Source organism: Electrona antarctica (genome assembly GCF_951216825.1).
Source record: "Electrona antarctica genome assembly, chromosome: 7".
In the NCBI taxonomy this organism is placed as follows: Eukaryota; Metazoa; Chordata; class Actinopteri; order Myctophiformes; family Myctophidae; genus Electrona; species Electrona antarctica.
This window is the reverse complement of record NC_136812.1, coordinates 24,562,215-24,589,695: the sequence shown is the minus strand read 5'-3', so window position 1 is coordinate 24,589,695 and position 27,481 is coordinate 24,562,215. Positions and strand designations below refer to the sequence as shown.

At 44.4% G+C, this 27,481-nt stretch overlaps 1 protein-coding gene across 8 annotated transcripts in view; it reads left to right on the top strand.

Moving 5' to 3' along the window:
- Nucleotides 1-27,481, top strand: part of mast2 (microtubule associated serine/threonine kinase 2) — a 197,673-nt gene that overhangs the window by 135,882 nt on the left and 34,310 nt on the right. For 5 of the 8 annotated variants that reach the window (XM_079506005.1, XM_079506001.1, XM_079505999.1 and 2 more), the window contains exons 5-9: nt 2,312-2,403; nt 14,524-14,599; nt 16,960-16,980; nt 18,364-18,442; nt 20,256-20,410. In XM_079506005.1, coding sequence (XP_079362131.1) covers nt 2,312-2,403; nt 14,524-14,599; nt 16,960-16,980; nt 18,364-18,442; nt 20,256-20,410 — 423 coding nt within the window. The remainder of the gene's footprint in view (nt 1-2,311; nt 2,404-14,523; nt 14,600-16,959; nt 16,981-18,363; nt 18,443-20,255; nt 20,411-27,481) is intronic. The other 3 variants (XM_079506003.1, XM_079506002.1, XM_079506004.1) reach the window with 1 other exon arrangement.

Sequence of the window (27,481 nt, the reverse complement as noted above, 5' to 3'; positions counted from 1 at the left end):
ACGTTTTTGGTCGGGGACCCCCGGAAATGCTTTGGCAATGTCTCGGGACCCCCGCCCCGCCCCCTCCCGACCCCCAATATAAATTGACTGCTACAATAACCTTAACCCATTTTGGGCGGGAACCCCTTTTGGTGTTTTAAGCATTATGTTATAATTTAGCTATTGAAAAATAGCAGATCTACAAGCTCATAGCGCGCCACCGAGTGGCGTGCTACGAGCTTGTAGGTCTGCTATTTTTGAAAAATCGTGAAAATAAAATTTTAAAAAAATCTTTTTTTTTTTTATTTTGAAAATAATTTGGGGACCCCCTAAAATAATTTGGCGACCCCTCGAGGGGTCGCGACCCATGGGTTGAGAACCCCTGTATTAGACAACTGACTGATGACTCCCCCCTCTCTGTGGACATCAAGGATTTTGTGTGTCAGCGTGTGCGTCTGAGTCGTTTATGCAAAAAGGGATCCTTTGTATGCCTCCAGAGTAGTCATGATCACAGCAGTCTGGCAGTTATGAGCACAGAGTGCGTGAAATGACTTTTTGTTTGCACAGTCTATAGCGGTGACCAAATTTAGCATCAGAATGCAATACTCCCCCACCACCACCACCACCACCAGCCCAGTCCTCAAAACTGGGCTGGGAATTGTGGTCTCCCTGCAGCCGTGTGGACGTAAAATCTTCAGTGTTAACTCTGAGAGGGTACAAATGGAACAAAATGTATTCAATCCAATTGGTACTGTTTGCATCCTCTATCACCTTGAACGTGATGCAGTGGTCTAGTCTGTGACTTGAGTCGTGGGACGAACTAAAGCGGTTTTGGGCGGTGATCTGGCTGGCTGAGAGAATATTTGGCAGCAACACCCTCTGTGTTGGTCCCGGTTTATCCATCTGTGTTGGTAACTAAGGAGAGACATTATGCATCGGCTCAGACTGAAAACCACTAAAACAGTTCCGCAGTGTTAATTCTTCCATTTGGAACTCAAGAGTGTACAAATGGAACCAATTGGATGAGTTTAATTGTGTTCCATTTGACCCTCTCAGACTTGACACTGAGCATTTTACCCGGTGTATAATGTCCCTCCTTACCAACACAGATCTCTGAACTGGGACCAACACCACGAGGGTTCTGCTGCCTAATATTCTCTCAGCCAGACAGACCACCACCCAAAACCTCTTTAGTTCGTCCTAGTCCTATGATACAAGTCACAGACTGGACCACTACATCATGTTCAAGGTAGCCTGGCCCAGCCACCGTTATTTCTGGGGGGCGGGTGCCGCCGGGAGCAATGCGCTGGATCATATTGGTTCATCGATCTGAGCCCCCCCCCCCCCAGGCTTTACCTTTTTTTAACCGAATGAGAACAAAAAGGTGATCCAGAACATTGGTTCTCAAAGTGGGGTCCTGGGACCCCCAGGGGTCCTTGAGACGGTTAATTTAGCTTCACAATCATTTTAACCATTTATACGTTTGCTATTCAAACAGCCAACCTAGAATTCAAATGTGTTGCTCTTTTCATTATATAGTTAAACTATTGAACTTTTGTAATAGTCTCCGCAATGCAAATCTGTGTTCTACTCTGTTCTATTTGTATTGTGCTCCGGGTCCAATGTGTCGTTCTGCTGTTAGTGCGTCATTACCATGCCATGGTTGTCGTGACCAGACATTGGCCTTTTTCTGCTAGCTGAGCTTCAAGGGCTCTAGTGGCTGTCATTCCTCTTCTCTGGAGAGCTGCCATGAAGGCCAGCGTGTGTCACAGGCAGCCCTGCCTCATTGAACTGCCACTGTCAGTGTCTAATCAGAATATTTATGAGGGGAAAACATGCTCCCAAAAAAATGCAATAGTAACAGGGGACAGATGTACAAATGTGTGTCACTGAACAAGCTTCAGAAGCGTGTGCGTGCTTGAAGTGTGTGTGTGTATGGGGGGTGTATGGTTACTGTACTATGTATGTGGACCTGACTATTGGCAAATAAGTGCTTAACCACTCAAACCCTAGATATACTTCATTGACCGGAGTTGGCGCACCCCAAGGGTCTATACTAGGCCCCCTCCTTTTTTCCTTTTAATACCAAATCGTGAAAGTAGCCGATACTACAGTACTAGCACACAACGCGTCGCATTGTGAGCTTGTACATCAGCCACATTTTCACCCCAGTAGGAATATCTATAATAGGGGACGTTGCAGTACATCTGGTTCATTGCAGTGCTCCTGTAGAGGCCGATGCTCTTCCACACTGCTCTGCTCTACCTGTAACACTACAGGTACAATGTCACTGAACTGGAACTAACCCATGCTGCTGCTTGTGTCTCCTCAGCTGTCGAACCAGCAACAGGAAGAGTCTGATCGTCACGTCCAGCACCTCCCCCACCCTGCCCAGACCACACTCACCTCTGCATGGACTCACAGGTAACACATACACACACACACACACACACACAGACACACACAAACACACACAAATCAAACAAGCTTTGTCGATTGCTTTATCTCTGTGTTAAATCTCAGCTGCATGGGGCCATGCCCCCACACACCCAGACAATACTCAACACACACACACACACACACACACACACACACACACACACACACACACACACACACACACACACACACACACACACACACACACTGTTTTCTGGGTCTTTGTCAGCTTGACACCTTCTGTGCTAATTGCAGTTTATGGGTGTGTTTGTGCCCCTCTCACACATACACATGCTGTCAGGATACACACTGTGGCATCGCTATGGAAGTACATCATGTAGGATGTGATGTTTCCACTAAATGCTGCAGCTGTGTTTTGGTGAGCTACAGTACATCTGCCTGCCTGCGTGCGCGTGTGTGTGTGTGTGTGTGTGTGTGTGTGTGTGTGTGTGTGTGTGTGTGTGTGTGTGTGTGTGCGTGCGTGCGTGTACGACTGTACGCGTGCGTGTGTGTGTGTGTGTGTGTGTGTGTGTGTGCAGTGCAGTGCGCAGCCTGTCTAAATGTGTCGGAGGGACTCACGCTGTTCTCTACCACTGACACTAACCACTAGAATCACACAGTGACACAAAGCCCAATTAACAGCTCAGACTGCACACTGAGCAATGCACAGCTGTGTGTGTGTGTGTGTGTGTGTGTGTGTGTGTGTGTGTGTGTGTGTGTGTGTGTGTGTGTGTGTGTGTGTGTGTGTGTGTGTGTGTGTGTGTGTGTGTGTGTGTGTGTGTGTGTGTGTGTGTGTGTGTGTGTGTGTGTGTGTGTGTGTGTGTGTGTGTGTGTGTGTGTGTGTGTGTGTGTGTGTGCACACGCTTGCGAAGAGCTCCATGAATTCCAATGCATGTTACCAACTGACTGTGTTCTGTTCTGATAAAGCCCTATTCCAGTGGAACAGGAGAGGAGACCATCAACAGTGACACTTCTCTCAATCTATTTCTCTCTCTATAACGTATTATAACACACACACACACACACACACACACCACTCCACGCTTGGTTTGTACTTGTCAAACTTAATGATTTTTTGCTGTCTTTGAAAGCTGTTGGTATGTGTGTGCGTTAGTGGATGTGTGCCTACCTCCCATCATGCAAATATGTGTGTGTGTGTGTGTGCTCGTGTGTATCGTATGGTGACAGACGTAATGCAAACCGGCAAGATTTTGTCGGACACATTGACAGCATGTAGACAGATATGCCTCTAAACTCATCAACATCGCCTCCTCTAATCCAGAGTGAATGTGTGTGGGTGGCGAGGGGGAGCACAGAAAGATGGGGAAACCCAATGAAATTAAATATATTGACTGAGAAGGGTGATGACTGGCTAGGAGTAATTTAGCGAGAATGAGAGCAAGTGAGAGAGAGGGAGAGATATTGATTGGAAAGTCAGAATGACAATATCACGGCGTCCTGCAGAGACACATTGAACGGGAGAGAGGGAGAGAGGGTAGTTACTGTAGTTATGAGAGATGGAAAGATAATAGAGCAATGAGAGCCGTGCCTGATGGACGTGGAGACAGAGAGAGAGAGAGAGAGGACTAATGATATTAGGACAGAGAGATGGGGAGGGTAGGACAGGGGTGCGGGTGTGTCGTCATTACAATTGTACGTCAATCAAATTAAGACCATGGACATTTCCTCCAGAGGAAATAATGGAACTCTACATCCTGTCTGTCACAGCACATGCATGCACGCACACACGCCTGCATGCATGCACAGTTGCACACACACACAATACACGCATGCACACACAACACACGCATGCACACACAACAGTGTGTGCATGCGTGTGCACACAACAACGTGTGGCGCAACAGCACACACAGACACACACACACACACACACACACACACACACACACACACACATACACAAAGACAGACATGCTTTATATGTCCGTCAAGAGAAGTTGCCAGGTTATCTGAAGGACCCTGCACTCCCGCCTTTTGTTCTTACGAAGAACACGCACACACACACACACACACCACACACACACACACGCACAAATGGATTTGTCACTACATCAGCTCCAGCTTCAAATCTCCTTCACTCATCTGTCGCCTCTGGCTAAGAGGGTTATTAACTAGAGGGAGAGAGCTGGAGAATGAGAGAGAGAGATGAATAGGAGAGGATGGGAAGTAGAGGGGAGACAGAGATGGAGAGAGAAGGACAGAATGTAAAAAGAGGGCAGAGCGGGGAAGTGAGAGAACAAAAAGAACGGAAGGCAGTGGAGACTGGAGAGGCAGGACATACGAGAGGTTGTGTTTGTGCACATCCGTGTCTGCCACACGCATGCACATGCACACACACTCAGCCACTGGGCACAGTGTGCCCTGTGTCTCTCACTTCATCACTCCTTGTCTCCACCCATCCATCCCTTCTCCTTTTCCACCACATGACTGGCTTTAAGCCTATTTTATTCTCCCGCCGCACGGCGGTGTCGCACGCCCGAAATCAGCCGAGCTACAAGCTCACAGCGCGTCCTGCTCACAGCGCGTCCTGCCCACGGCGCGTTGTGAGCTTGTAGGTCGGTGCTGCGGCGGCTGCTGTGTTGCCATGACTACCGTGGCCCAACTGCTGCGTGTCCTCTGGCCAGACTGTCAGCTCGTTGCCAAGCCGGCAGCCATTCAATTAGAACGGGACTAAATGTCCCTTAATGGACCTTTTCACACTTAACATAACGCGTCTAAATGGTGCCAAGTTTATTTCCTGTTGCAGTGTTAGTGATTATTTATGCTGTAGTGTAGTTGACAGGAAGTACAACTGGGACCCAAGCTGTTCCCTGGTCAACATTTAGGCCTATGCATTCTCCTGTTTACGGTCTAAGAGGTGAGCCATCAAGGTGTGTGTGTGTGTGTGTGTGTGTGTGTGTGTGTGTGTGTGTGTGTGTGTGTGTGTGTGTGTGTGTGTGTGTGTGTGTGTGTGTGTGTGTGTGTGTGTGTGTGTGTGTGTGTGTGTGTGTGTGTGTGTGTGTGTGTGTGTGTGTGTGTGTGTGTGTGTGTGGGTCCAGGGCTAACCACTGGTCAGCGAACAAATTTAATTTGAAATATGTAAATGATTTCATGTCATATTACTGATGACCATTGTAACGCTCGACAGTGTAAAACCAAACAAATGATGCATCACATTCAGCCGTCTCCTTTCTGTCTCTCTTTCACTTGCCCTAACCTGTGGACTTGATGTAACATGGAGTAGTGCCTCATGGAGTAGTGCCTCATGGAGTAGTGCCTCATGGAGTAGTGCCTCATGGAGTAGTGCCTCATGGAGTAGTGTCTCATGGAGTAGTGCCTCATGGAGTAGTGCCTCATGGAGTAGTGCCTCATGGAGTAGTGTCTCATGGAGTAGTGCCTCATGGAGTAGTGCCTCATTCATGGAGTAGTGCCTCATTCATGGAGTAGTGCCTCATGGAGTAGTGCCTCATGGAGTAGTGCCTCATGGAGTAGTGCCTCATGGAGTAGTGCCTCATGGAGTAGTGTCTCATGGAGTAGTGCCTCATGGAGTAGTGTCTCATGGAGTAGTGCCTCATGGAGTAGTGCCTCATGGAGTAGTGTCTCATGGAGTAGTGCCTCATGGAGTAGTGCCTCATGGAGTAGTGTCTCATGGAGTAGTGCCTCATGGAGTAGTGCCTCATTCATGGAGTAGTGCCTCATTCATGGAGTAGTGCCTCATGGAGTAGTGCCTCATGGAGTAGTGCCTCATGGAGTAGTGCCTCATTCATGGAGTAGTGCCTCATGGAGTAGTGCCTCATGGAGTAGTGTCTCATGGAGTAGTGCCTCATGGAGTAGTGTCTCATGGAGTAGTGTCTCATGGAGTAGTGCCTCATGGAGTAGTGCCTCATTCATGGAGTAGTGCCTCATTCATGGAGTAGTGCCTCATGGAGTAGTGCCTCATGGAGTAGTGCCTCATGGAGTAGTGCCTCATTCATGGAGTAGTGCCTCATGGAGTAGTGCCTCATGGAGTAGTGTCTCATGGAGTAGTGTCTCATGGAGTAGTGCCTCATGGAGTAGTGCCTCATTCATGGAGTAGTGCCTCATTCATGGAGTAGTGCCTCATGGAGTAGTGCCTCATGGAGTAGTGCCTCATGGAGTAGTGCCTCATTCATGGAGTAGTGCCTCATGGAGTAGTGCCTCATGGAGTAGTGCCTCATGGAGTAGTGTCTCATGGAGTAGTGTCTAGTGTCTCATGGAGTAGTGTCTCATGGAGTAGTGCCTCATGGAGTAGTGCCTCATTCATGGAGTAGTGCCTCATTCATGGAGTAGTGCCTCATGGAGTAGTGCCTCATTCATGGAGTAGTGCCTCATTCATGGAGTAGTGTCTCATGGAGTAGTGCCTCATGGAGTAGTGCCTCATGGAGTAGTGCCTCATGGAGTAGTGCCTCATGGAGTAGTGCCTCATGGAGTAGTGCCTCATGGAGTAGTGCCTCATTCATGGAGTAGTGCCTCATTCATGGAGTAGTGCCTCATGGAGTAGTGCCTCATGGAGTAGTGCCTCATGGAGTAGTGCCTCATTCATGGAGTAGTGCCTCATGGAGTAGTGCCTCATGGAGTAGTGTCTCATGGAGTAGTGCCTCATGGAGTAGTGTCTCATGGAGTAGTGTCTCATGGAGTAGTGCCTCATGGAGTAGTGCCTCATTCATGGAGTAGTGCCTCATTCATGGAGTAGTGCCTCATGGAGTAGTGCCTCATGGAGTAGTGCCTCATGGAGTAGTGCCTCATGGAGTAGTGCCTCATGGAGTAGTGCCTCATGGAGTAGTGTCTCATGGAGTAGTGTCTAGTGTCTCATGGAGTAGTGCCTCATGGAGTAGTGCCTCATGGAGTAGTGCCTCATTCATGGAGTAGTGCCTCATTCATGGAGTAGTGCCTCATGGAGTAGTGCCTCATGGAGTAGTGCCTCATTCATGGAGTAGTGCCTCATGGAGTAGTGCCTCATGGAGTAGTGCCTCATTCATGGAGTAGTGCCTCATGGAGTAGTGCCTCATGGAGTAGTGTCTCATGGAGTAGTGCCTCATTCATGGAGTAGTGCCTCATGGAGTAGTGCCTCATTCATGGAGTAGTGCCTCATGGAGTAGTGCCTCATGGAGTAGTGCCTCATGGAGTAGTGCCTCATGGAGTAGTGCCTCATGGAGTAGTGCCTCATGGAGTAGTGCCTCATTCATGGAGTAGTGCCTCATGGAGCAGTGCCTCATGGAGCAGTGCCTCATGGAGCAGTGCCTCATGGAGTAGTGCCATTGACTCGTCGGTCAATATTGTGATGTCTCGTCTTAGTCAGCCTCAACCAGTGCTAGCTTGATACTATGTCTACATGGGCTTTTAGTTGAAGTCTAGTTGTCTTTTTAATGCTGTTGTTGGCAGTGATTTAGTCAGCTTTAGATTTAGTCTACAAGCTCACAACGTGTTGCATTTAGGGTTGGGATCCTTTAGGATTTGAACGATTCCGGTTCCTTAATGATTCCCTCCTAACGGTCTGATTCCTTACCGGTCCTCAGGCGTTAACGATTCCTATAGGGGGTTCCAAATGGACCCTTACAAATGATCATGATAAAACGGTTCAGGAAACTGTTCCAAATGTGATGCATCATGGAACCGATTGCGGTTCCTCCATGTTGGATTCGGTTCCTCCAGTTCCGGATTCCGACTCTAGTTCAATTTAGGCATTTAGCAGACGCTCTTAATCCAGAGCAATTTATATTAAGCAAGAACAAAAAGCATGGGAATACATCACATATATATAAAAAGCATTTATCATGAAACATGCGTAAGCTAAGAACCATTAGCTTACGAAGTTGCGTTGTGAGCTTCTGATGAATGATCCCCCTGTGTTAGGGTTCAAGTGGTTAATCTATTCCTGCAGTCCTTCATCTATTCTCTCTGTCTCGCACTCGTCTATCTCAGGACTTGATTTAATTTTTTTATATAACCTTGACATTTGTAGAAACAGGCCTACTAAATGGCAAATAAAGAGCTTTGATGGAAACGTTGGAACTTGGAAGTCTGTCAGGAGTCTGTCTCGTCTGTTTTATGTTTCTTTGCCTTGCTTTTCTGCTTAGCGTTCTCTCTCCTCCTTCCCCATCTCATGTTCCTCCTTTGAACCTCTCTTTTTATGTGTCTCACTCTCTCCCTCGTCTCTCTTCTCTCTCCTCCTCTATGGTGGTCGTTGTTCGTTAAAGGTCAGCGTGGTGATTGGCAGGAGAAACACTCTGGTCTCTTGAAGTTGAAAGCGACTACTGTCGGTCTTTATGGTTGTAATAACTCCCCCTGTAGAGAAGTGAAGCAGGGATTGTGCATCTGTTTGTTTGATGTTTGTTTTTGGAGGCCATCTTGCTCTCTACTATGGAAGTAATGTATTGCTGCTCTCTGCCAGCAATTTTTTCGCATCAGATTTTCCCTGTACAGAGAGGGCGAAAAGTGTGTCATCGGTGCCGGTGTGTTTCTATCCTTGCAGAAGTAGATCACTGTCGGTGCAGAAATTGCACAGTAAAGTCCTCAATGTTAAACTAATTCTAAGAGTGTATAAATGGACCCTCCATTTGGGTCATTTTGTACACTCTCTGAATTACAAATGGGTAAATTAACAGTGAGGATTTTGCTGTGGACTCTCCAGCACAAGTCCCATAACGGGAGAGAAACGTGTTATTGAGTCTGTAAGAGTGACTACTACTAAAATAAATCCATGAAGGGAAGCCGCAGAGTGAATTCCAGTGAACCTCACCAGGGAGTCTTATTAGCCTTGAGGCAGGAGACATGTTTTACCTGTGTGGTTTCACACGGGATCAGAGTGCAATTTCACGCTAGGAAGAGAAGCCAACCTTAAAGGCACTCAGGAGCAAGCATTTAGAAAAGTTTGTCAGTCGGTAGCTGCTGTTCATTGAGCATTAAAAGTGGAGTCAGCGTTGTTCAAAGCAGTATTGGCTCCGTTTTGTACCTAAACCGTTGCTATAGTAGCTCAGTTGAATTGGAAAAGCAGTGGTCTGGTTTCAGACCAGCCTCTAGCAGTTTAAATATCAGCTCCGGTCCAGCTTGTAGACCTGCTATTTTCACTATTTGAAAAAATATATAAATGATTCATTAATTGTAATCTTGGTGAAAGTGTTTGAATAATTGCTGAATGCTTGACCCATTTAGACCTGAGAAAAGATTCAACAAATGCCGTCTAAATCCTGACAAACCCATGTTTCTCTGTCAGTTCTCAACCTTTTTCACGTCAAGGACCCCCAGAATTATCTGTATTTGGCCGGACTCCCATCTGAAAATATGTAGTTCCAGGGACCCCCAGAAGCAAACATTTGAGTTAATAACATTTGCTGTGAAAAAAATATATTCAAAGATTTGCGCCACAGTCATATCACTCGGGCCTATGATGATGAACCACAGCCTTCTACTGTTGGAAGCTGTGGGAGGTCCTCTGGGACAGATAAGTTGCTACAGCTCTCTGCTCCAAGGCACTTCAACAAGGGCTGCTGAAGCAGCGCCATGCACTTCTCATTAAATTCAAGTACAGAACACTTCTTGGTAGTTTGGAAATGTGAAGTAGTGTGCTTCCAGGAGTACGTTGAAAGCATATGCAGTATGCTTGCGCACAGCCTGCAAACTAGAACAAACCTAGTAGAAATCTCCTGAGCCTCACTAACATTTAGCTCATGTCACACACCCAGGGTTTCAGAGTTGCATTACCATGGCGATGCATCCCAAATAGCATTTAGCCTTCCTTGACACACAGTAAATACACATGCACAGTTTCTCTCTCTCTATCTGTCTTTTTTTGTTTTTACTTTGACTAATGTTACCGCACGCACACACGCACGCACGCACGTACACACACACACACACACACACACACACACACACACACACACACACACACACACACACACACACACACACAATGAAGCCATGGACTGTAACACAGTATATTGTGTGCTTATTCCCCCAGTGCCTTCTAATAGCCCCTATGAGGCCATTTAAACAGAGCTTTGCCTGACACACGCACGCACGCACGCATGTGCGTGCGCACACGCGCGCGCGCGCGCGCACACAGACACACAGACACACAGACACACACACACACACACACACACACACACACACACACACACACACACACACACAGTTCCAGACCTTTAGTTCCAGTTCAGCTACCGCGAATGAGGTCCCAGTCTAACAGATCGCAAAGGCTCATATTAATATAAGACATACCCTGCTCTCGCTATAGGCCTGTCAACTGCATAATTAATGTGGAAATGTCCAACTACTCCATCTACACCCCCTGGCTCCCACCCCTCCATGCTATGCTTCACCACTCCCTTTCTCTCTCGGCCTATCCATGTGTGTGTTTGAAAAAGATTTGCATTCTCCTCCTGAATTATAAGTTGACAGACTTGCACCCGACGGCGAGGTGTTCCTCTACTGTACAGCGACTGTCCTTGGCACTCAGTGTTGCTTATTCAATATGCCATATGGTAATCTGAAATAAGGCCATCTATTCTTCCCACACCTAAGCGTCCCCGGACGGCAGTAACGATGTTAGCACCTAGAGGAAATTATTCAAACAAGTCCACAGATTAGTTATTTACATGGAAATGCTGTCATGCGTTGGAGCTTTTGGATGTACAGTGTATTTACAATGTGAAATTATAATCTCAAAATCTATTTTGCAGCCTGTACCCACATACTGTACATACGGGATAATGGGATATGGTTCTGTTTATTGTAGATTACTTAGAGCAGTGAATGAACTCTTGCCCTTAATTTCTGTTTTGTACCAATCATCTCATTGATGCCCGATTAATGTTTGCATGACTTGACGTGTATAAAAAATAGCCAATCTACAAGTTGACAATACGTCGTGTTGTAATGATGTTGTGAGCTCAAAGCTCGTGAGTTGCTATTTGTGTTCTGAGCGTTGCTATTTGTGGCACAGTAATGGATTATAAATTATTATTCATCTGTGAACTTTTTGTCCTACCCCTGCTTCCCCCCCCCCCCCCCCCTCCTCTTCTTCTCCTCGTCACTTTCTAAAGTGCTCCCTCTATCTTCCCCCCTCGTCCCTCTCTCTCCTGTCTTTTCCCATGTTATGTCATCTGTCTCCCGTTTTTCATCTTCCAACGGACATTAGAAGTCTGGTCCCATTCTGTCTGTGTGGTTGTTTCTCACTCTCCCCTGTTGTCCAATTAGCCCATTCTGACCTGAGATCAGATTCTAAAAATGTCTTCTACATCCTGACAGTTTTCTGAAAAAGCTATGTTTCTATGTCAGTCGTTCTTCGATTTTTCAAAAATAGCAGACCTACAAGTTCATAGCGCGCCACTCGGTGGCGCGCTATGAGCTTGTAGATCTGCTATTTTTCAATAGCTAAAGCATAACATAATGCTAACACCAAAAGGGGTTCCCGCCCAAAATGGGTTAGAGAGGGAGACACAGTCCCATCTTCCTCAGTGTCCGATCCTTCTACTCATTCCCAGGGGTGGAACAAGTGCTCAAATGTTTTACTTAAGTAAAAGTATCGATACTACAATGTACTGAATGTAGTACTACTCTGTTACAAGTAAAAGTCCATCATTCAAAATGTAATATTTAAAAGTAGCCTACAAAAGTATTGGTATCAACATGTAATTAAAGTACCAAAAGTAAAAGTACTAATCATGCAGAATGTCCCATTTCAAATCTTCTGATGTATAAAAAAATAGCAGATCTACAAGCAAGATCTACAAATGGCCGAAATGTAATATACTGTATAAGATTTCAAATAAATGGTGGAATAGTGGAATAAAAGTACAATATTTGCCTTTGATGTAGTGGAGTGAAGTAAACGTATTGGAAATTGGAATTACTCAAGTAAAGTAAAGTACAAATACCTCAAAATTGTATTTAACCCATTCTGGGCGGGAACCCCGTTTGGTGTTTTAAGCATTATGTTATACTTTAGCTATTGAGAAATAGCAGATCTACAAGCTCATTGTGCGGCACTGGCTACAAGCTTGTAGATCTGCTATTTTTGAAAAATCGTGAAAATGTGGCGCAAATCTTTGAATATAATTATATTCTTTCAGAGCGAACGTTTTTAACTCAAATCTTTGCTTCTGGGGGGGTCCCTGGAACAACATATTTTCAGATGGGGGTCGGAGGCCAAATACATATAATTCTAGGGGTCATTGACATGAAATAGTTTGAGAACCACTGACATTGAAAGTTTGTTTAGAATCGTCCTCAGGTCTAAAGGTGGAAGTACAGTACTTAAGTAAATGTACTTAGTTACTTTCCACCACTGCTCATTTCCCCAACGAGTCTCTCCATCAAACCATCCAAGACTCTCTCACTCACTCACTCTCATGTCTGTCTCCTCCGATCTCATCTGTCATTCATTCTCCTCTCTTGGGAATGGTTATCCTTCCCCGTCCTTCTCTCAGTCCACTATGGGCTGTTCGTCTTTCTCTGTCCTCGATGAATATAGCCATCAGTCTTTTTGCTCTTTTAAAAGAGGATGAAGAAGATTGGAAGTGAGTGGAGGAGTTGAGGGATGGTTTTATTGTCACCGAGTAGGGATGGGATGATAATCGTTATTATTGTTTATCGTGATGAAAAAAAGCTCACAATAATCATATTGCGGAGATTTAAATTCATCATACATGAATTAGCTTTTGTTGAGCTGTAAACTCAGCACCACTTAAACTCTCTATACTTTATAAAATGGACCTGTATTAATTGTGACATTTTACGTTAGCATATTGTGATTATTGCGATGATCATTACTCACAATCATGATTGCCACAATGAATAATTGTGAAGATGTATTTTTCATATCCCATCACTGGGAGGGAGCTGGGATGAAGGAACTTGTGTCTCAAATCCAAATAGTCATGCACGTTCACACTGCACACAGATATACTGTACAATATGCCTACACACACACACACACACACACACACACACACACACACACGCACACGCTCCAACATGTTTTTGTTTTCTTCATATGCTAATAAGCGTGGCTGTTTAAGACCTACTGTACTACAGTATTGTCAGGGTTTCAATTCTACCTGAGGGTACACTTAAAATATGTGAATGTGTGTACTCTGAGGCCATTTTAGTCATATTTTGCTCCAATTTGAATATTTTATGCATTTAAAATCTTCAGAGGATGGCTATGTTTAGGTTACTCTTGCCTCAAGTCCCACCATGAGAGGCCTGCATCTGGTTCAGCCGTACATTGATCTGGGCCACAATCTACACAGTACCTCACCATGCTGTTTAGCACTTATTGACATGACATTGCAGCAGTGAAGGGTGAAAAAAATCCTGTTCATGTGAATAGAATATGCTTTTTTTCAATGCTATATTTTGTGTGTACTGTGTGTGTGTGTGAGGGAATACTGCACTTTGTTTTAGGCTATATCTATTCTCTTTTTTTAACCACATTGTGTTTACTGTGTTAAATGTAATATATTTGACTTGCCTTATGGGTTACATGTTACTTCAGGTAAAAACTAACTAAGTGCATGTAATTCCAAATATTGGTGAGAAATAGCTTTGCTCCATTGCTCCTTTATTTAGAAATTAATATTATAAATGTAGTCTCCCCATTGACTGACTAACATTGCACAGTGAAAAACCTCTCAAAGTCACTCTTTTAGAACATAAGCAGACAAAGACGATTTGGCCAATATATTACATCACAAAACACGGAACAGCATTTAGTTTAGAAAGACAAATGTCAACTTCCTGTTTACTGTTTGAAAATCCGGATAATACAAATGGCAAAATCAACATTAAACAAAGGCCATATTGGGTTTTGTGATGTTATATTGACTGAATAGTTTGTGTTAACTCATGTGCTAAAAGAGAGAGCTGTTTCACTGTGCATTGTAAATCAATTTCTAATCAACAGTGCAATTGAGCAAGACATCTATCCAATATTTGGAGTTCTATCACAACATGATAACTACATCTACCAAAGTGTGATTGCACTTTAATACATGCATAAGATGAACAGAAACAAGTGGTCCTCTCTTCTTTTGTGTCATAATTAACCAATCTGTCTTCTTTCTCTCCTCTGTCTCTCAGGGAGCAGTCCATTGGACAGCCCTCGCAACTTCTCTCCAAACACGGCGGCACATTTCTCCTTCATACCTGCCCGCAGGTGAGATACACATCCTGTCCGTCACCGCACGCACGCACGCACGCACGCACGCACGCACGCACGCACGCACGCACGCACGCACACACACACACACACACACACACACACACACATTATACACGTAGGTGACGGCCAAACTGTGTGGTCAGGTAAACACAAGGTGTACTTGATAATGCTAAGTTGCAAAGTTTGATTGGACTTACTACAAGATAATGTAAATATTCCTCGTGGTTCATGAGTCACACACTATCAGACACTTTGGTGTTGTGATTTCAGTGCCCTACACTACAGGAATATTCTTTCAAGCCTTTGTTTTCCATACTGAAAGTGTGAAATTGCCAATTAAGGCATGTCAGCCACGGACGCAAAATCATCAAAGTGATAATTAAAGGTGAAAACTGCAATTTCACACGGCCCAAAGTGAGAGATTCTGTTATATTCTTTAGTTATTAAAATATATTTTTAAGTATAGTTTGAAATTAAATATGACCATAATAATAAGGGGGAATGAATCAATTCAACAGCAAAGAACATTTTTGCCAGTACTTTAATGGTATCAAGCCACCATTATCGCAGACCTACAGTATATTGGTTAAATATGGTTAAATATGAAACACTGGGGACCAGATCATACCAATCATGTTCTATCTGCCTTATAACCTCTTGAGTCCAGAAAACCCTAACCCAGAAAAGTAAACCAAGTGAAAGATTCCATTACTTGACGGTTAAAGGTTTCCTATAGGGGAAAGAAAAGTGAACCAAGTCGGTGTTTGGAAGTGAAACTGCTGAACAGAAATGTATGACATTCATCCTGAGTGATGGTTTTAGCCATAGCTTAACCTTTAGCGACAGTATTTATAAAATGGCAGGAGACTTAAATGTCTGTATGGCCTCTGTACCTTTAAAGCAGAGCTGCTTATGGCCACGAGACCAAGATGATCTGAGACTGTCATTCAAACCTGGATTAATATCCGCTTATCTGGCTGTGGTTCTCCTGAGATATGGTAATTTCTAGAGAGAGAGAGAGCGGGGGGTGGAAACAGACGACTGTGCATGTCTATGCATTTGCACCCATGAGTGTGACAGATTGTGGGTTTGCATGCTCCTCCCTGTTTATGATTGAGGATCAAAGCAACCAGATAAAAGACTCTTAAAAAGTTTGATGGAAGCTTCTCCACATGGTGTCTACTCTGATAACAGCTGCTGCGGCACCCAGGGAAATCTGTGGGGTAAAAGAAATGAAGAAAACCACTCTAATTATTATTTGAAAACATTACTTGCTAGTTACTTGAATCACTTGAATTATTATTACAAAACATACATTAACTTTGGCTATTTTCAAAAGATCTTTATACATTTTATTTTATTGTATTATTTGAAAAATTATGAAATGGGACATTCTGCATAATAAGTAATTTTACTTTTGATACTTGATACATTTGATACATTTTGATACCAATACTTTTTAGGAATGAGTCCAAATAATCAAATGTAGGATAAAACAAAATAGATTTGTATATTATATATATTAATCGAATAATATATTAATCGAATAATCGTTAGTATAATCGATTTTCATGTTGGTCACTTTTTCACATCTTTTACTCAAGTAAAGTTTGATTACCGGACTTTTACTACATTGTGGTACTTTTAATGGTTTCAAACACATGGACAGCGGATGAAACTAAGAGTGAATGCTCTGCATAACAATCCCTCCAATGTTTGGAGAAAGCATGACATTTCCTTAGTAACCCGTCCCGATCTGTCTAAATATTATGCACAGCACCGATGTCTATTTCCATAACGCTATTATCAAACATTGTACAGCAGCTGTTGTACGAGTACCGGCCAAAAAGAAGGGGAAAAAATGAAATCCTGTAGCATCCGTTCTAATTCTGTGATGTTAGCTTTCTCTATTGACCTCAATACCACAACTTGCAGAGCTGTGGTAAGTAGATGCTGTTACAATAGTGACACCATGTGGTGGAGTCTGATACTGCGTAACTGAATAAAACAGTTGAGGTGGTGCTTCAGGATTCCTCAAATTGGACAAATTGGTTTTACACAGTAATGCAAAGTACATGAAATAGAATAAAGGTACTGTAATGAAAATAGAAATTGAGATTTAAAGTGTCTAGAAATTGTTTTATTTTGCAGGAATATACAAGGTCTCAAGTATTTATGCAGTTTCTTTTTAAAACACCACAGAGGAGGCAAGGGGTGTGTGTGCGTGCGTGCGTGCGTGCGTGCGTGCGTGCGTGCGTGCGTGCGTGCGTGCGTGCGCACCATTGTATATACGTGCAGTGACATGACGGTCACAAATTTAGCCCCGGCTAAAAACTGTCTTCTCTCCCACACAGTCACGGGCACAGGGCTGACAGGTAACCTTTGACCTCTGCACCCTCCTCACCTATCTCCTTCCTTTTCTCTTTGCCACCACCAGCTGACGTCTGACCTGTGCCATGCATGGCTCAGTGCACACAGACCGAGACTGAAATGGACCCCCAAAGCTTAATTTATGCTTCACTGTGCGGCGCTGGTGTCACGCACCAATAATGGCAGATCTACAGACTCCCAATGCATCGCAGCATGCTGCGTTGTAAGCTTGTAGATCTGCCATAACACCCATGCACAACAACGAAGTATAACTGGGGCTTAACTCTGAGCGTCTGCTAAAGTAACCAAAAGGACCCGTCGTCGGGTTACTTTTGTTCACTCTTGGAGTTCCAAATGGATAAATGAACACTGAGGATTTTCCTGTGCAAAGTCCCAACTACCATATTCTCTCTGCACGTCTCCAATTACTACAACACGCAGTACCAGCTGTATTTATTAAGGACAAGCTGTGTCACCTACTGTGCAGGACTCAAGAACAACTTTAATTAGGCCATCAGAGCCAGGCAACAATGAGGCTATGTCAAATTACAGTTGTTATTTCTTCCTCGTGTTTACGACGGTCAATAGCCTGTTTATGTGTTCCTGCCGAGAACTGTGTTCCACCCATCTGTTCTGTCTACAAAACAGTGAAATGCACAGTGTTGCTACAACTCTTGAGTGTTGGAAAAAATTGACCCACTGTCCTTATGGGTACATTTTTACACACCCAAAGTGAAATGAACGCAATGGATTTAGCTGTTTTCTGTCTAAAATGATGCTTGTCTATCAGCCGCTGGATATGAAACTTTATATCCAGGTCTGTCAAAAGATGTTGTCTTGTTTTCTTTTTCTTTCTTTTTTTACACCCCCTTAACCCTGTGAGGTAGTATACGTTTATTTGTTCCTTATACAGTGTAGCAAAGAAGATCTGATTGCTAGTAGGAAATAGAAGCCTCAAGCTAGTTTCACTCACTGTGAGGTTTACGATAGATTTATACTTTGTTGTTGGAGTCGTGCACCGACAATAGCCAGTTTACAAGCTCACAATGCATTGCATTGTGAACTTGTAGATAAGCTATTTTCCACAGAGTACCACAGAGTATAATTGGCATTTGTGTCAAAAGCTTGCTCTCAGGTGACTTTGCCTGCACACCCTACCTGAATCCATGCAACTCCTAATGTTGTGCATTCTCCCTCTTGCAAGTGAATGGCTTCGTGGTTGGTGACTGTTGTCTGCTCTGTTTGTGTACTGAAGTTCAATGTTCGGGGCCATCTTCCTCACTCATTTACATATTTTGTCTATGGAATGGAGTTGTATTCAAACCGATCGCATCGGTTTGAATGGACAAGAAGAAAGGTTTGACATGTCCCTTCTCTCTGTCCATCAGGACGGATGGCAGACGTTGGTCGCTGGCCTCGCTGCCTTCCTCGGGCTATGGAACGAACACACCCAGCTCCACTGTCTCGGTAAGTAACCAACTGTGTATTCGGAAAAATGTGTGTATGCACGTTTAGAATCCTCTTTTTGTATTACTCCAAAATATACTGATGTAAATACCCAAATGCTCTAAAACACAACAACCTTTTAAAAGCCTCCCCCCTGACTCATGCTTAGCACCTACTCTCTACTTCCTCCTCTGTACTTAATCTCTACTTCCTGCTTTGTATTTACTCTCTACTTCCTCCTTTCTAGCAAAAGAGTAAAATCTGCCCTTAACTGCTTCTGAAAGGAATATGGGGGTATGTGGGGCGAGGCTTCCCTACCCTACTGGGCGGGTCATCTTCTACTAGGCGCTGAAAACTCAACTTTCCAGACCAGCCGTCTCGTAGCGTAGCGGTCTAGTGACTTGACTTTCAATGAATCCACACGTCCCGGGTTCAAATCCTGCTTGCGCCACTATATTTCTGTCAGTAGCAGTTGGGGGCTGATTTCACCCGCTGCTCCTTTGTACCTACTGTACTCTCTACTTCCTCCTTTGTACCAAGGATAGTCTAAGAAGGATAAGACGCGAAGACCGTACGGGCGACGCCATGTTGCTTTGGAAGGAAAGAAACATGCGCAATGGGCTATATGCAGCCAACACTTCCGTGTTCAGCTTCCTTGGTCTCAACTGCGCATGTTTCTTTCCTTCCAAAGCAACATGGCGTCGCCCGTACGGTCTTCGCGTCTTATCCTTCTTAGACTATCCTTGCTTTGTACCTACTTTGTACCTACTGTACTCTCTACTTCCTCCTTTGTACCTACTTCCTCCTTTATACTGTACGTACAGTATATTTTCCTCTCCCCCCACTGTGTTTCTCAATTTCTTTCTTCCACACTTGTTCTTCCTCCTCCTCCTTCCTTCCATCATCTCCTCTCGCTGTGTTACCAGTCCCCCAGTGCTCACTAGCATCTCTACCTGCTGGCTGTAGAATGAGATGCCAGCATGCTTCAAAGGCAGCTAGTCCAGCTGACTGGATATACTCTGGCTGTCTGCCATCGCGCCACACACTGCTAGCCTTGCCCGCTACATTCAACAGAAGCACAGGCTTCATTTGATTAGCACTCCTATGGCTCAGAACTAACTAGAAAACCGTCTCCACTGGCAAAGAGAGGCTCCCGCAGCCTGAGGGAATAACTTAAGCTGCTGCTCTTCATAGTATTTTAATAGGCAGCACCACAACGCCCTGCAGCAGTAGCGACCCCGCAAGGCCTATAATCTAGCTGTCTGCTAAGCCATAGTGGTGCTTTAGCTATGCTAGCTGCAGCATGAACAGTTGCTCCAGGGCAAGCTGTAGTCAGTTCCTGTTCATCCCTGTAATTATCCCAGTAGCTGTCTAGTTGAGTGGTTCTGGGGACCCCCAGGGTTCCTTGAGGGGGGTCCAGGGGGTCCCCTAGCAAAATCAGAAACTCTTTAATTATAATTATTTTACCTGCTAGAAGTTAATACAATGAGAGAATGTATCTATCCAGACCAATTATAGATACAATTCTCTACACTTCTCTATTCTCTTCATCTAACAGAAATCTTCTCTCATGGGGGTCCCCTGACACAGAATCTTTTCAATTCCTGCCGGTAATGTGGGGGTCCTTAATATGAAAAATGAGAACCTATTCCCTAATCCAGATTCCAGACATGCCTAGGCGCCTAACTCTTGCTGGTTGTAATCTTGAACCCCTACAAAAGACCCCTCAACTAGACCAGCTTAGCCCTGCTGTGCTCTCCTCTCCGCGTCACTCCCGCAGTAGCTCCCAGTGCTTGTTGTAATCTGTGCTCCCTCTCTGCTCCTCCTCTCACAGTCCTCCTGTTCATCTCAGGAGAAGCTGCACCAGCTGCCCTTCCAGCCCACGCCGGACGAGCTGCACTTCCTCACCAAGCACTTCAGCTCGGAGAGCATCACTGACGAGGAGGGACGCCGCTCCCCCAACATGAGGCCTCGTTCCCGCAGCCTCAGGTAGGAGGAGCTCCCACACTCACTGCAGCACTGAGCCCACAGACATGGCCACCGTGTGTGTGTGTGTGTGTGTGTGTGTGTGTGTGTGTGTGTGTGTGTGTGTGTGTGTGTGTGTGTGTGTGTGTGTGTGTGTGTGTGTGTGTGTGTGTGTGTGTGTGTGTGTGTGTGTGTGTGTGTGTGTGTGTGTGTGTGTGTGTGTGTGTGTGTGTGTGTGTGTGTGTGTGAATACAGTTATGGTACATTATTTCCCTACTTCATCATACAAGAGTGAAAAAACACATCTCCACACGTTTGTGAGCTTGGAGATCATCTATTTTCATTATTCTAATTTTTTTTTTTAAATAATTAAAAAATAACTGTTTTGGACATACAAGATTTCCACTCAACAGCAACAATATCAGCATGATATCAACACTGAGATAAATGCTTCACGAGACTGTAATATACAGTACTACAATAATGTTGTACATAATTCTAGCTCCCAGTGTAGCATTTACATGCACCGTACATGCCAGCAAGGGACCAGCAAAGACCCAGTTTCCACACATTGCTTCGACACTAAGACAATGTTGGGCTCCAAGGAAGAATGATTAAGTTAACAGTGTTATACTTGTGGGAAATCTCGCCGTTGCCAGCTGAAGAAACTGAGGAGGATTTATACTCGGGGAAAAGAAACTGCTTACCTCTAGAAAATAAAATTTTCCACTTACATTTTTCTTTTTGTTATAAAATGACATGGGGTCACATTCTAATTAAGCATGCACGCACACGCACACGTGCACACGTGCACACGCACACACTGTGTGTGTAATGTGTAACGCAAACGCTGAAACTGTACCTCACTGTTGTGACAAAAGGAGAGTTGATCCAGAAGGCAAAGCTCTCTGTCTAACGAACAATCTTCGTTCCTATTCTTACCTATGGCCATGAAGTGTGGGTCATGACCGAAAGAATAAGGTCGCGAATACAAGCGGCCGAAATTAGTTTTCTTCGACGGGTGGCTGGCATCTCCCTTAGAGATAGGGAGATAGGGTTCAGTCATACGAGAGAGACTTCGAGTAGAACCGCTGCTCCTTCGCCTGGAAAGGAGCCAGCTTAGGTGGTCCGGGCATCTGGTTAGAATGCCTCTCGGGCGTCTCCCTAGGGAGGTCCTCGACGCACGTCCCACTGGGAGGAGACCCCGGGGCAGACCAAGGCGCAGTTGGAGGAAACACATCGACTCACTGGCCTTGGAACGTCTCGGGATCCCCCAGGAGGAAGTCACTAATGTTGCTCTGGAGAGGGAAGTCTGGAGCTCTCTGGTGAAGCTGTTGCCCCGCGACCCGACTACGGCTAAGCGGTTGAAGATGGATGGATGGATGGAAACTCTGAAACTGTACTATCTATCTAAATTAGTTGGCTAGCTAGCCACATCTCACTCCAACAATCTTGTGACTTCTGGCTGTCTGTCTGACTCACTTATACTTACTCGCATTGCATGTGTGTGTGTGTGTGTGTGTGTGTGTGTGTGTGTGTGTGTGCATGCACACGTTCATGCATCTGCTTGTGCATGTGTGTGTCAATCAGTAATTGCCAACAGAAAGGTCAGACGTCTTCTCCTTGACACACCTGACAGTGAGCGTGAACTCTCCACTTTGGCAGCAAAAACACTCTTATCAGTTTTCCCCAAAACCCATTATCTCTGATGCTCAGCCTCCAACATCTGTCCATGTGTCTGCCACTGGATACCTGGATACTCTTAAAGACAGAGTGCTAATCTGATGATGTGAAAATGGCCCCTTACAGGTCCGTTTTTACACTCCCAGAGTTAAATTAACATCCCAGATTAGTGTGTATATCTTTGTTTACCTAACCGCCAGCTTCCCATTATCACTTTGTCTTGAGCTGTCGGCGGTCTTTTTATGTTGACCTTTCACTCAATCACCCCATCCTTCTGTTTCCGTCCATCACCCTCCTGTCAGGCGTTGCTTCCGGTGTCTTGGCTCTTCTCATTATGTCTGTCCGTTACTGGCTTCTATCATCGTTCTAAAACCTATTTTCTTCTTTCACTCTCTCTGCATCTCCCTTTGTCCTCTATCTCCCCGTCTGCCTCTCTAGTCTCTCTCTCTCTTTCTCTCTCTCTCCTAACTCGGCAAGCTCGCTTATGTGCCACAATGTCTTTTTATTCATTTTCCTCGCTCTGGTCTTTCATGGAAAGATATTGAACTTCTCATCCTTGGAGATGAAAGGAGAAGAAAGCTTGAATGGAGGAGAGCAGATTTGTGTCTGATTAGACAGACACCGGCCATTGTGCAATCTCCCCAGTCGCATCTTCTGCTTATCCACCGCTAGCACACGGACACACACGTACACTTTCACACATAATGCGCACACACGTGCACACCCATATTTATTTGAATCACAGGATACCTGAATACATTTTACCCCTATTCAGTTCTCACACAGCTCTCTCGTTCTCTCTCTCTCTCTCTCTCTCTGTCTCTGTCTCTGTCTCTGTCTCTCTCTCTCTCTCTCTCACTCTCTTTCTCTCTCATCCCAGTTGAAGAATAACTCAGTGTCTCAGGTGAAAGGTTTCTTCTTTTTCTTTTTTAGAAAAAGGAATAAGAGGAGAGGGCGAAAGATGGATTTTTCAAACAGGAGACATGGCAAGAGTGAAAGACAAAGTTAACAGAGAGATGAACACCATAATGAAAGTAAATTGAGGTAGAGAGAGGGCATTCTCATACTGATGACCTTTGAATACTCACACACACACACACACACACACACACACACACACACACACACACACACACACACACACGTACGCACAGTACGTGCACACGCTCATCGCTCATACACCCCCCCTCCGGGAACTGTTGAGGGTCAGACTGCCACCATTGGAGCTGTTTATTAGATTTGTAGACTGAAAGAGAGTGTGATATTAACAGCTTCTTCTAATCCGCTCTGCTGAACGTCTCCAAGAAGTGATGTATAATCGAGAGAGCAGAAGATTACTGTAGAACGAGGGAAGGACCTCATCTATTGTAAACTGGAGGGAAAAATAGTGAAATGGCAGGGGAGAGAGAGGGAGATGAAGCCTTATTTATATTACACATTTGTGTCTTGCAACGAAAATAGCTGATCTACAAGCTTCCAACGTGTTACGCTACAACACATTGTGAGCTTGTTGATAGTTTATTTTTGTGCTCAACACTGGCACGCAAATAAGTATAAATCGGGCAGAAGTGTGTGTGAGAGAGAGAGAGAGAGAGAGAGAAATTAAGTGAGTGAGTAAAAGGAGAGAAAAGGATAATGATTGAGCCCGAGAGGGAGGGTGAAGGAAGGAAGATGAGACACATGCGCATGTGAGAGGAATAATGAAGATGAGAGAGAGAAAGTAATTAGATGCTAATTCCATGGCCCTGCTGTGAGGGATGACAATTGCACGTCTTTTCCACTCGTTTAGCAGCCTCCCTGTTCCCCATCAGGTTTTTATATGTCCTCCCTGTGTTCCCTTACTTCCTCTACTCTCTCAGCCCGCGCCATCTTTTATCTTTCTGTCCGTCTGTCCTACTTCTAGTTGTCGATCTATCTATCCATCTATCTACGGTACATGCTGTCTTTCTGTCCTTCCACCTGTCTGTCAAACTGTCTCTTTAACTGTCCGTCCGTCTACTATCTACAGTACCTGACTGTCCATTTTTCCACTAACTCCCTCGCCGTCCTCCTCTCTCCGTCTCTGCCCACCTCCTTTGTCTCTCCCGCCCCTCCACTCCTCCCCGGAGGTAGAAATGAGCTCCCCTCATCCATCCATCATGTGTTTGTCATATCCAACTGTGGCTACAGTGCGTTTGGTTAATGAACAGCCCAAGCAGCCTCATGTCCCGTGACATACACACAGTGACTTCTCATGCAGGACGCAGTGTATCATGATGACAGACACAATGTCACTGGCTAAGTTTCCATCTGCAACTGTGTTTATGCAAATTCATATACATTTCGAGACATTTTCTACATATGCTCGTATGAAGCGGAGTGTTATTATAAAAAAAATTGTCCATGAAGGAATTAGAGCGATAAATCATGATGGAAACACTATTGTCGTTGCTCATTTTCCTGCTGTCACGTTGACGAATAGTAATCATTTCTGACAGACCAAGGCAAGCGTTTACCTAACGTTACTTGCCATCAGTGCTATTGCATGAACACCATGTTACCTTTATTTTCTCGTATATGAATGGTTAACAAATCAGACAAGAATCTTAATTGGTCCCAAGTTGATTTATAGCCAGGGTTTATACTGTTGGTATCTAGATATGAATTGTGCTATTCACAGTTAGCTAGGCAATGGTGTGTACTACTGTCATACACTACATACGTGCCAAAGTAAAAAAGAAAAAAGTATGCAGTCTGCTAATCAGTTCATCCATTGACCACGCGCGAGCGTATGCATGTCGCGCATGGAATAATTATGGTATACCGTCTGAAAATGGTTAGACTACAGCACTGCTTCTAGGGGAGATGATGGTTAACTATAGGTCAGTGTGCTCTTTCTACTACACAAAGCTTTGAAGCTCCAGGGGACCTTCATCCAGGGAATTATCACTCTCACCAGAGGAGCTTTGAGGTGCTTATTCGTTGCACAGATACTCATTCAATTGTGTACATGTACAGTCACACACACGCAAAGACTTGCAACAATATGCACTCGCTCACAGACACACAACCACCTACACAGTCTACTATACTATACTATAGATGCACACACATGCTCTCATCCCTCCCTGCCTGCCCAGCTCTCCCTCTCTCTCTCTCTGTCACGGTCAATTAGGCTCTTCATTTCCCGAGTCGCCCTCCTCAGTTTGTGAAATACCAATGTTATTTCTCTCTCTCCGGTTTCTTCCTTCTCCCTCCCTCCCTCCATCCCTCCCTCCCTCTCTCTCTCTCTGTCTCTCCGTTACAGTGTCATCGCGTGTCTCATCTGATTTACTTCGTTTATTGTCTTGGCTAATAAGCTCCTTTTTCCATTTTTAGTGCCTTTGTCACAGGACTGACATCACCGTTTAGTCAAAAAGATGACGCCATTTTAGATTTCAATATTCACACATTATCTATTAAACACCACAGGGTAATAGTGCATATTATAAGTTCTTTTATACATGGTCTCATTTAATTTGACACAAGATGTTAACGCGGAGAGATATTATGCTCATAACTTTTGAACTGATCTGGTCAAAACAGACCAAAGAAAATTAAAAAGTGTATTAAAAAGTCTTGCACATATTATTTTCCACGTACAACCTCATCTAAAAGGTCATCTATCAAAATAATGACAGAAATCGTTTTTGGCAGGGATCGCCGCGAGCTGATTTTTATTTCCCATTACAGGAGAAATATGGCCTGTTTTCTCTAATTAGCCTTTGACTGGCTGTCTGATGTTATTCATCCTTTTTTTCTGCCCCCATCCCAGTTAAAGTACAACTTGGTTTTGAAACGGGAGCTTTTATTTAATAACGGCAGGCAGCGCTCAAAGCTAGAGGGGCAGACAAAGGAAAAGGACAAGTGTTCTGTGAAAATGGAAGTGCAAGCCTGCAGTACGTACCAAACAGCCGCTGGCCGCTCATCCATCTCTGTCACCACTAACCTTTTTCTTCCAGCAGCCACTGTCTGAGAGATTTGGTTTTGTTTCCAGTATGACAGACACGAGACGAGACACATGTCGCACACTAAAATGATCCTCGGGATCAGTGGTTCACAAACTTTTTAGCTCAAGACCCAAAAGGGAAATTCGACGTTTGCCGAGGACCCAAATTTGTGAAAACAGCAGATCTACAAGCTCATAGCGCGTCACGTCGCGCAACATTGTGAGCTTGTAGATCAGCTATTTTCACTAGGCAACATTTGTTTTCTAATTTATTGAATTTCTTATTTCTTTATGAAATTACTGGGGTTGAAAGTGATTAAAAACTAAATGTAGGAAACAAAGAATATACAGTTGGGTGCCACCGATATTGTCCCTCATCATTTGACCCATTTAGGCCTGACCTCAAAATTAAAAAAAAATCCTTCTAAATCCTCCAGTTTTCTGAAATAAATATTTTCACGATTTTTCAAAAATAGCAGACCTACAAGCTCGTAGCGCGCCACTCGGTGGCGCGCTATGAGCTTGTAGATCTGCTATTTTTCAATAGCTAAATTATAACATAATGTTTAAAACACCAAAAGGGGTTCCCGCCCAAAATGGGTTAACTGTCCTTTTGCGCAGATCACGCAAACCTCAGCAAAAAGAAAAGGACAATATCGATGGCCTCCAACTGTAGGGACCCGAAAAAAATTATCCATGAACCACAAATGGGTCTCGAGTCCTGACAGTGTTTGGGAAACAGTGCTAGAGAGTTAAGTGTGAATTACTTAAGTCCTATACACGTATAAGTCCTATATACGTGTATATAAGCCCACAATGCGTTGCATAGAGACCTGTTGTGGGCTTGTATATCTGTTATTTTCATCATACAAAGCTTGTACTGTAGATCAGTGTCTCCGGTACTTTTTTGTTTGGAAACTAAATGTAAACATTTCCTACATACTGTATAATGACATGCCCAAATTAGGTACGCCAGGTTGAAAGTGGTTAGAGTTCAGTATTCATCATTAGCACTGAGAATTGTATTACATGAGAAATTATGATTTGTGTCTGAAGTTGAAATTTGAAGTATTAATTATGAATTATTACTAATTTATAAAAACAAATTTGACATTCTCATAGAATAATGTCCTGTGTGTGTGTGCACTGTGCACACACACACACACACGCACGCATGCATGCACGCACGCACGCACACGCTACCTGTGTGCTGGCATGTTGATAAACGGCCTCTATGATGTTGTGCTCATATGTCACGATGCTCTCATTTCTATTAGGCTCGGTAATTGGACATTGAGCTTCCCATGGGTGACTTAAAGCATTACCTCACCCCTCCTGTCTGTGTGTGTGTGCATGCACGTACATGTGAATGTGCACATGGTCAGGGATGACTCATACCGTGGCATCTGTAGCCTCTGTTGTTTTTTTAGTCCATCTGCAGTATG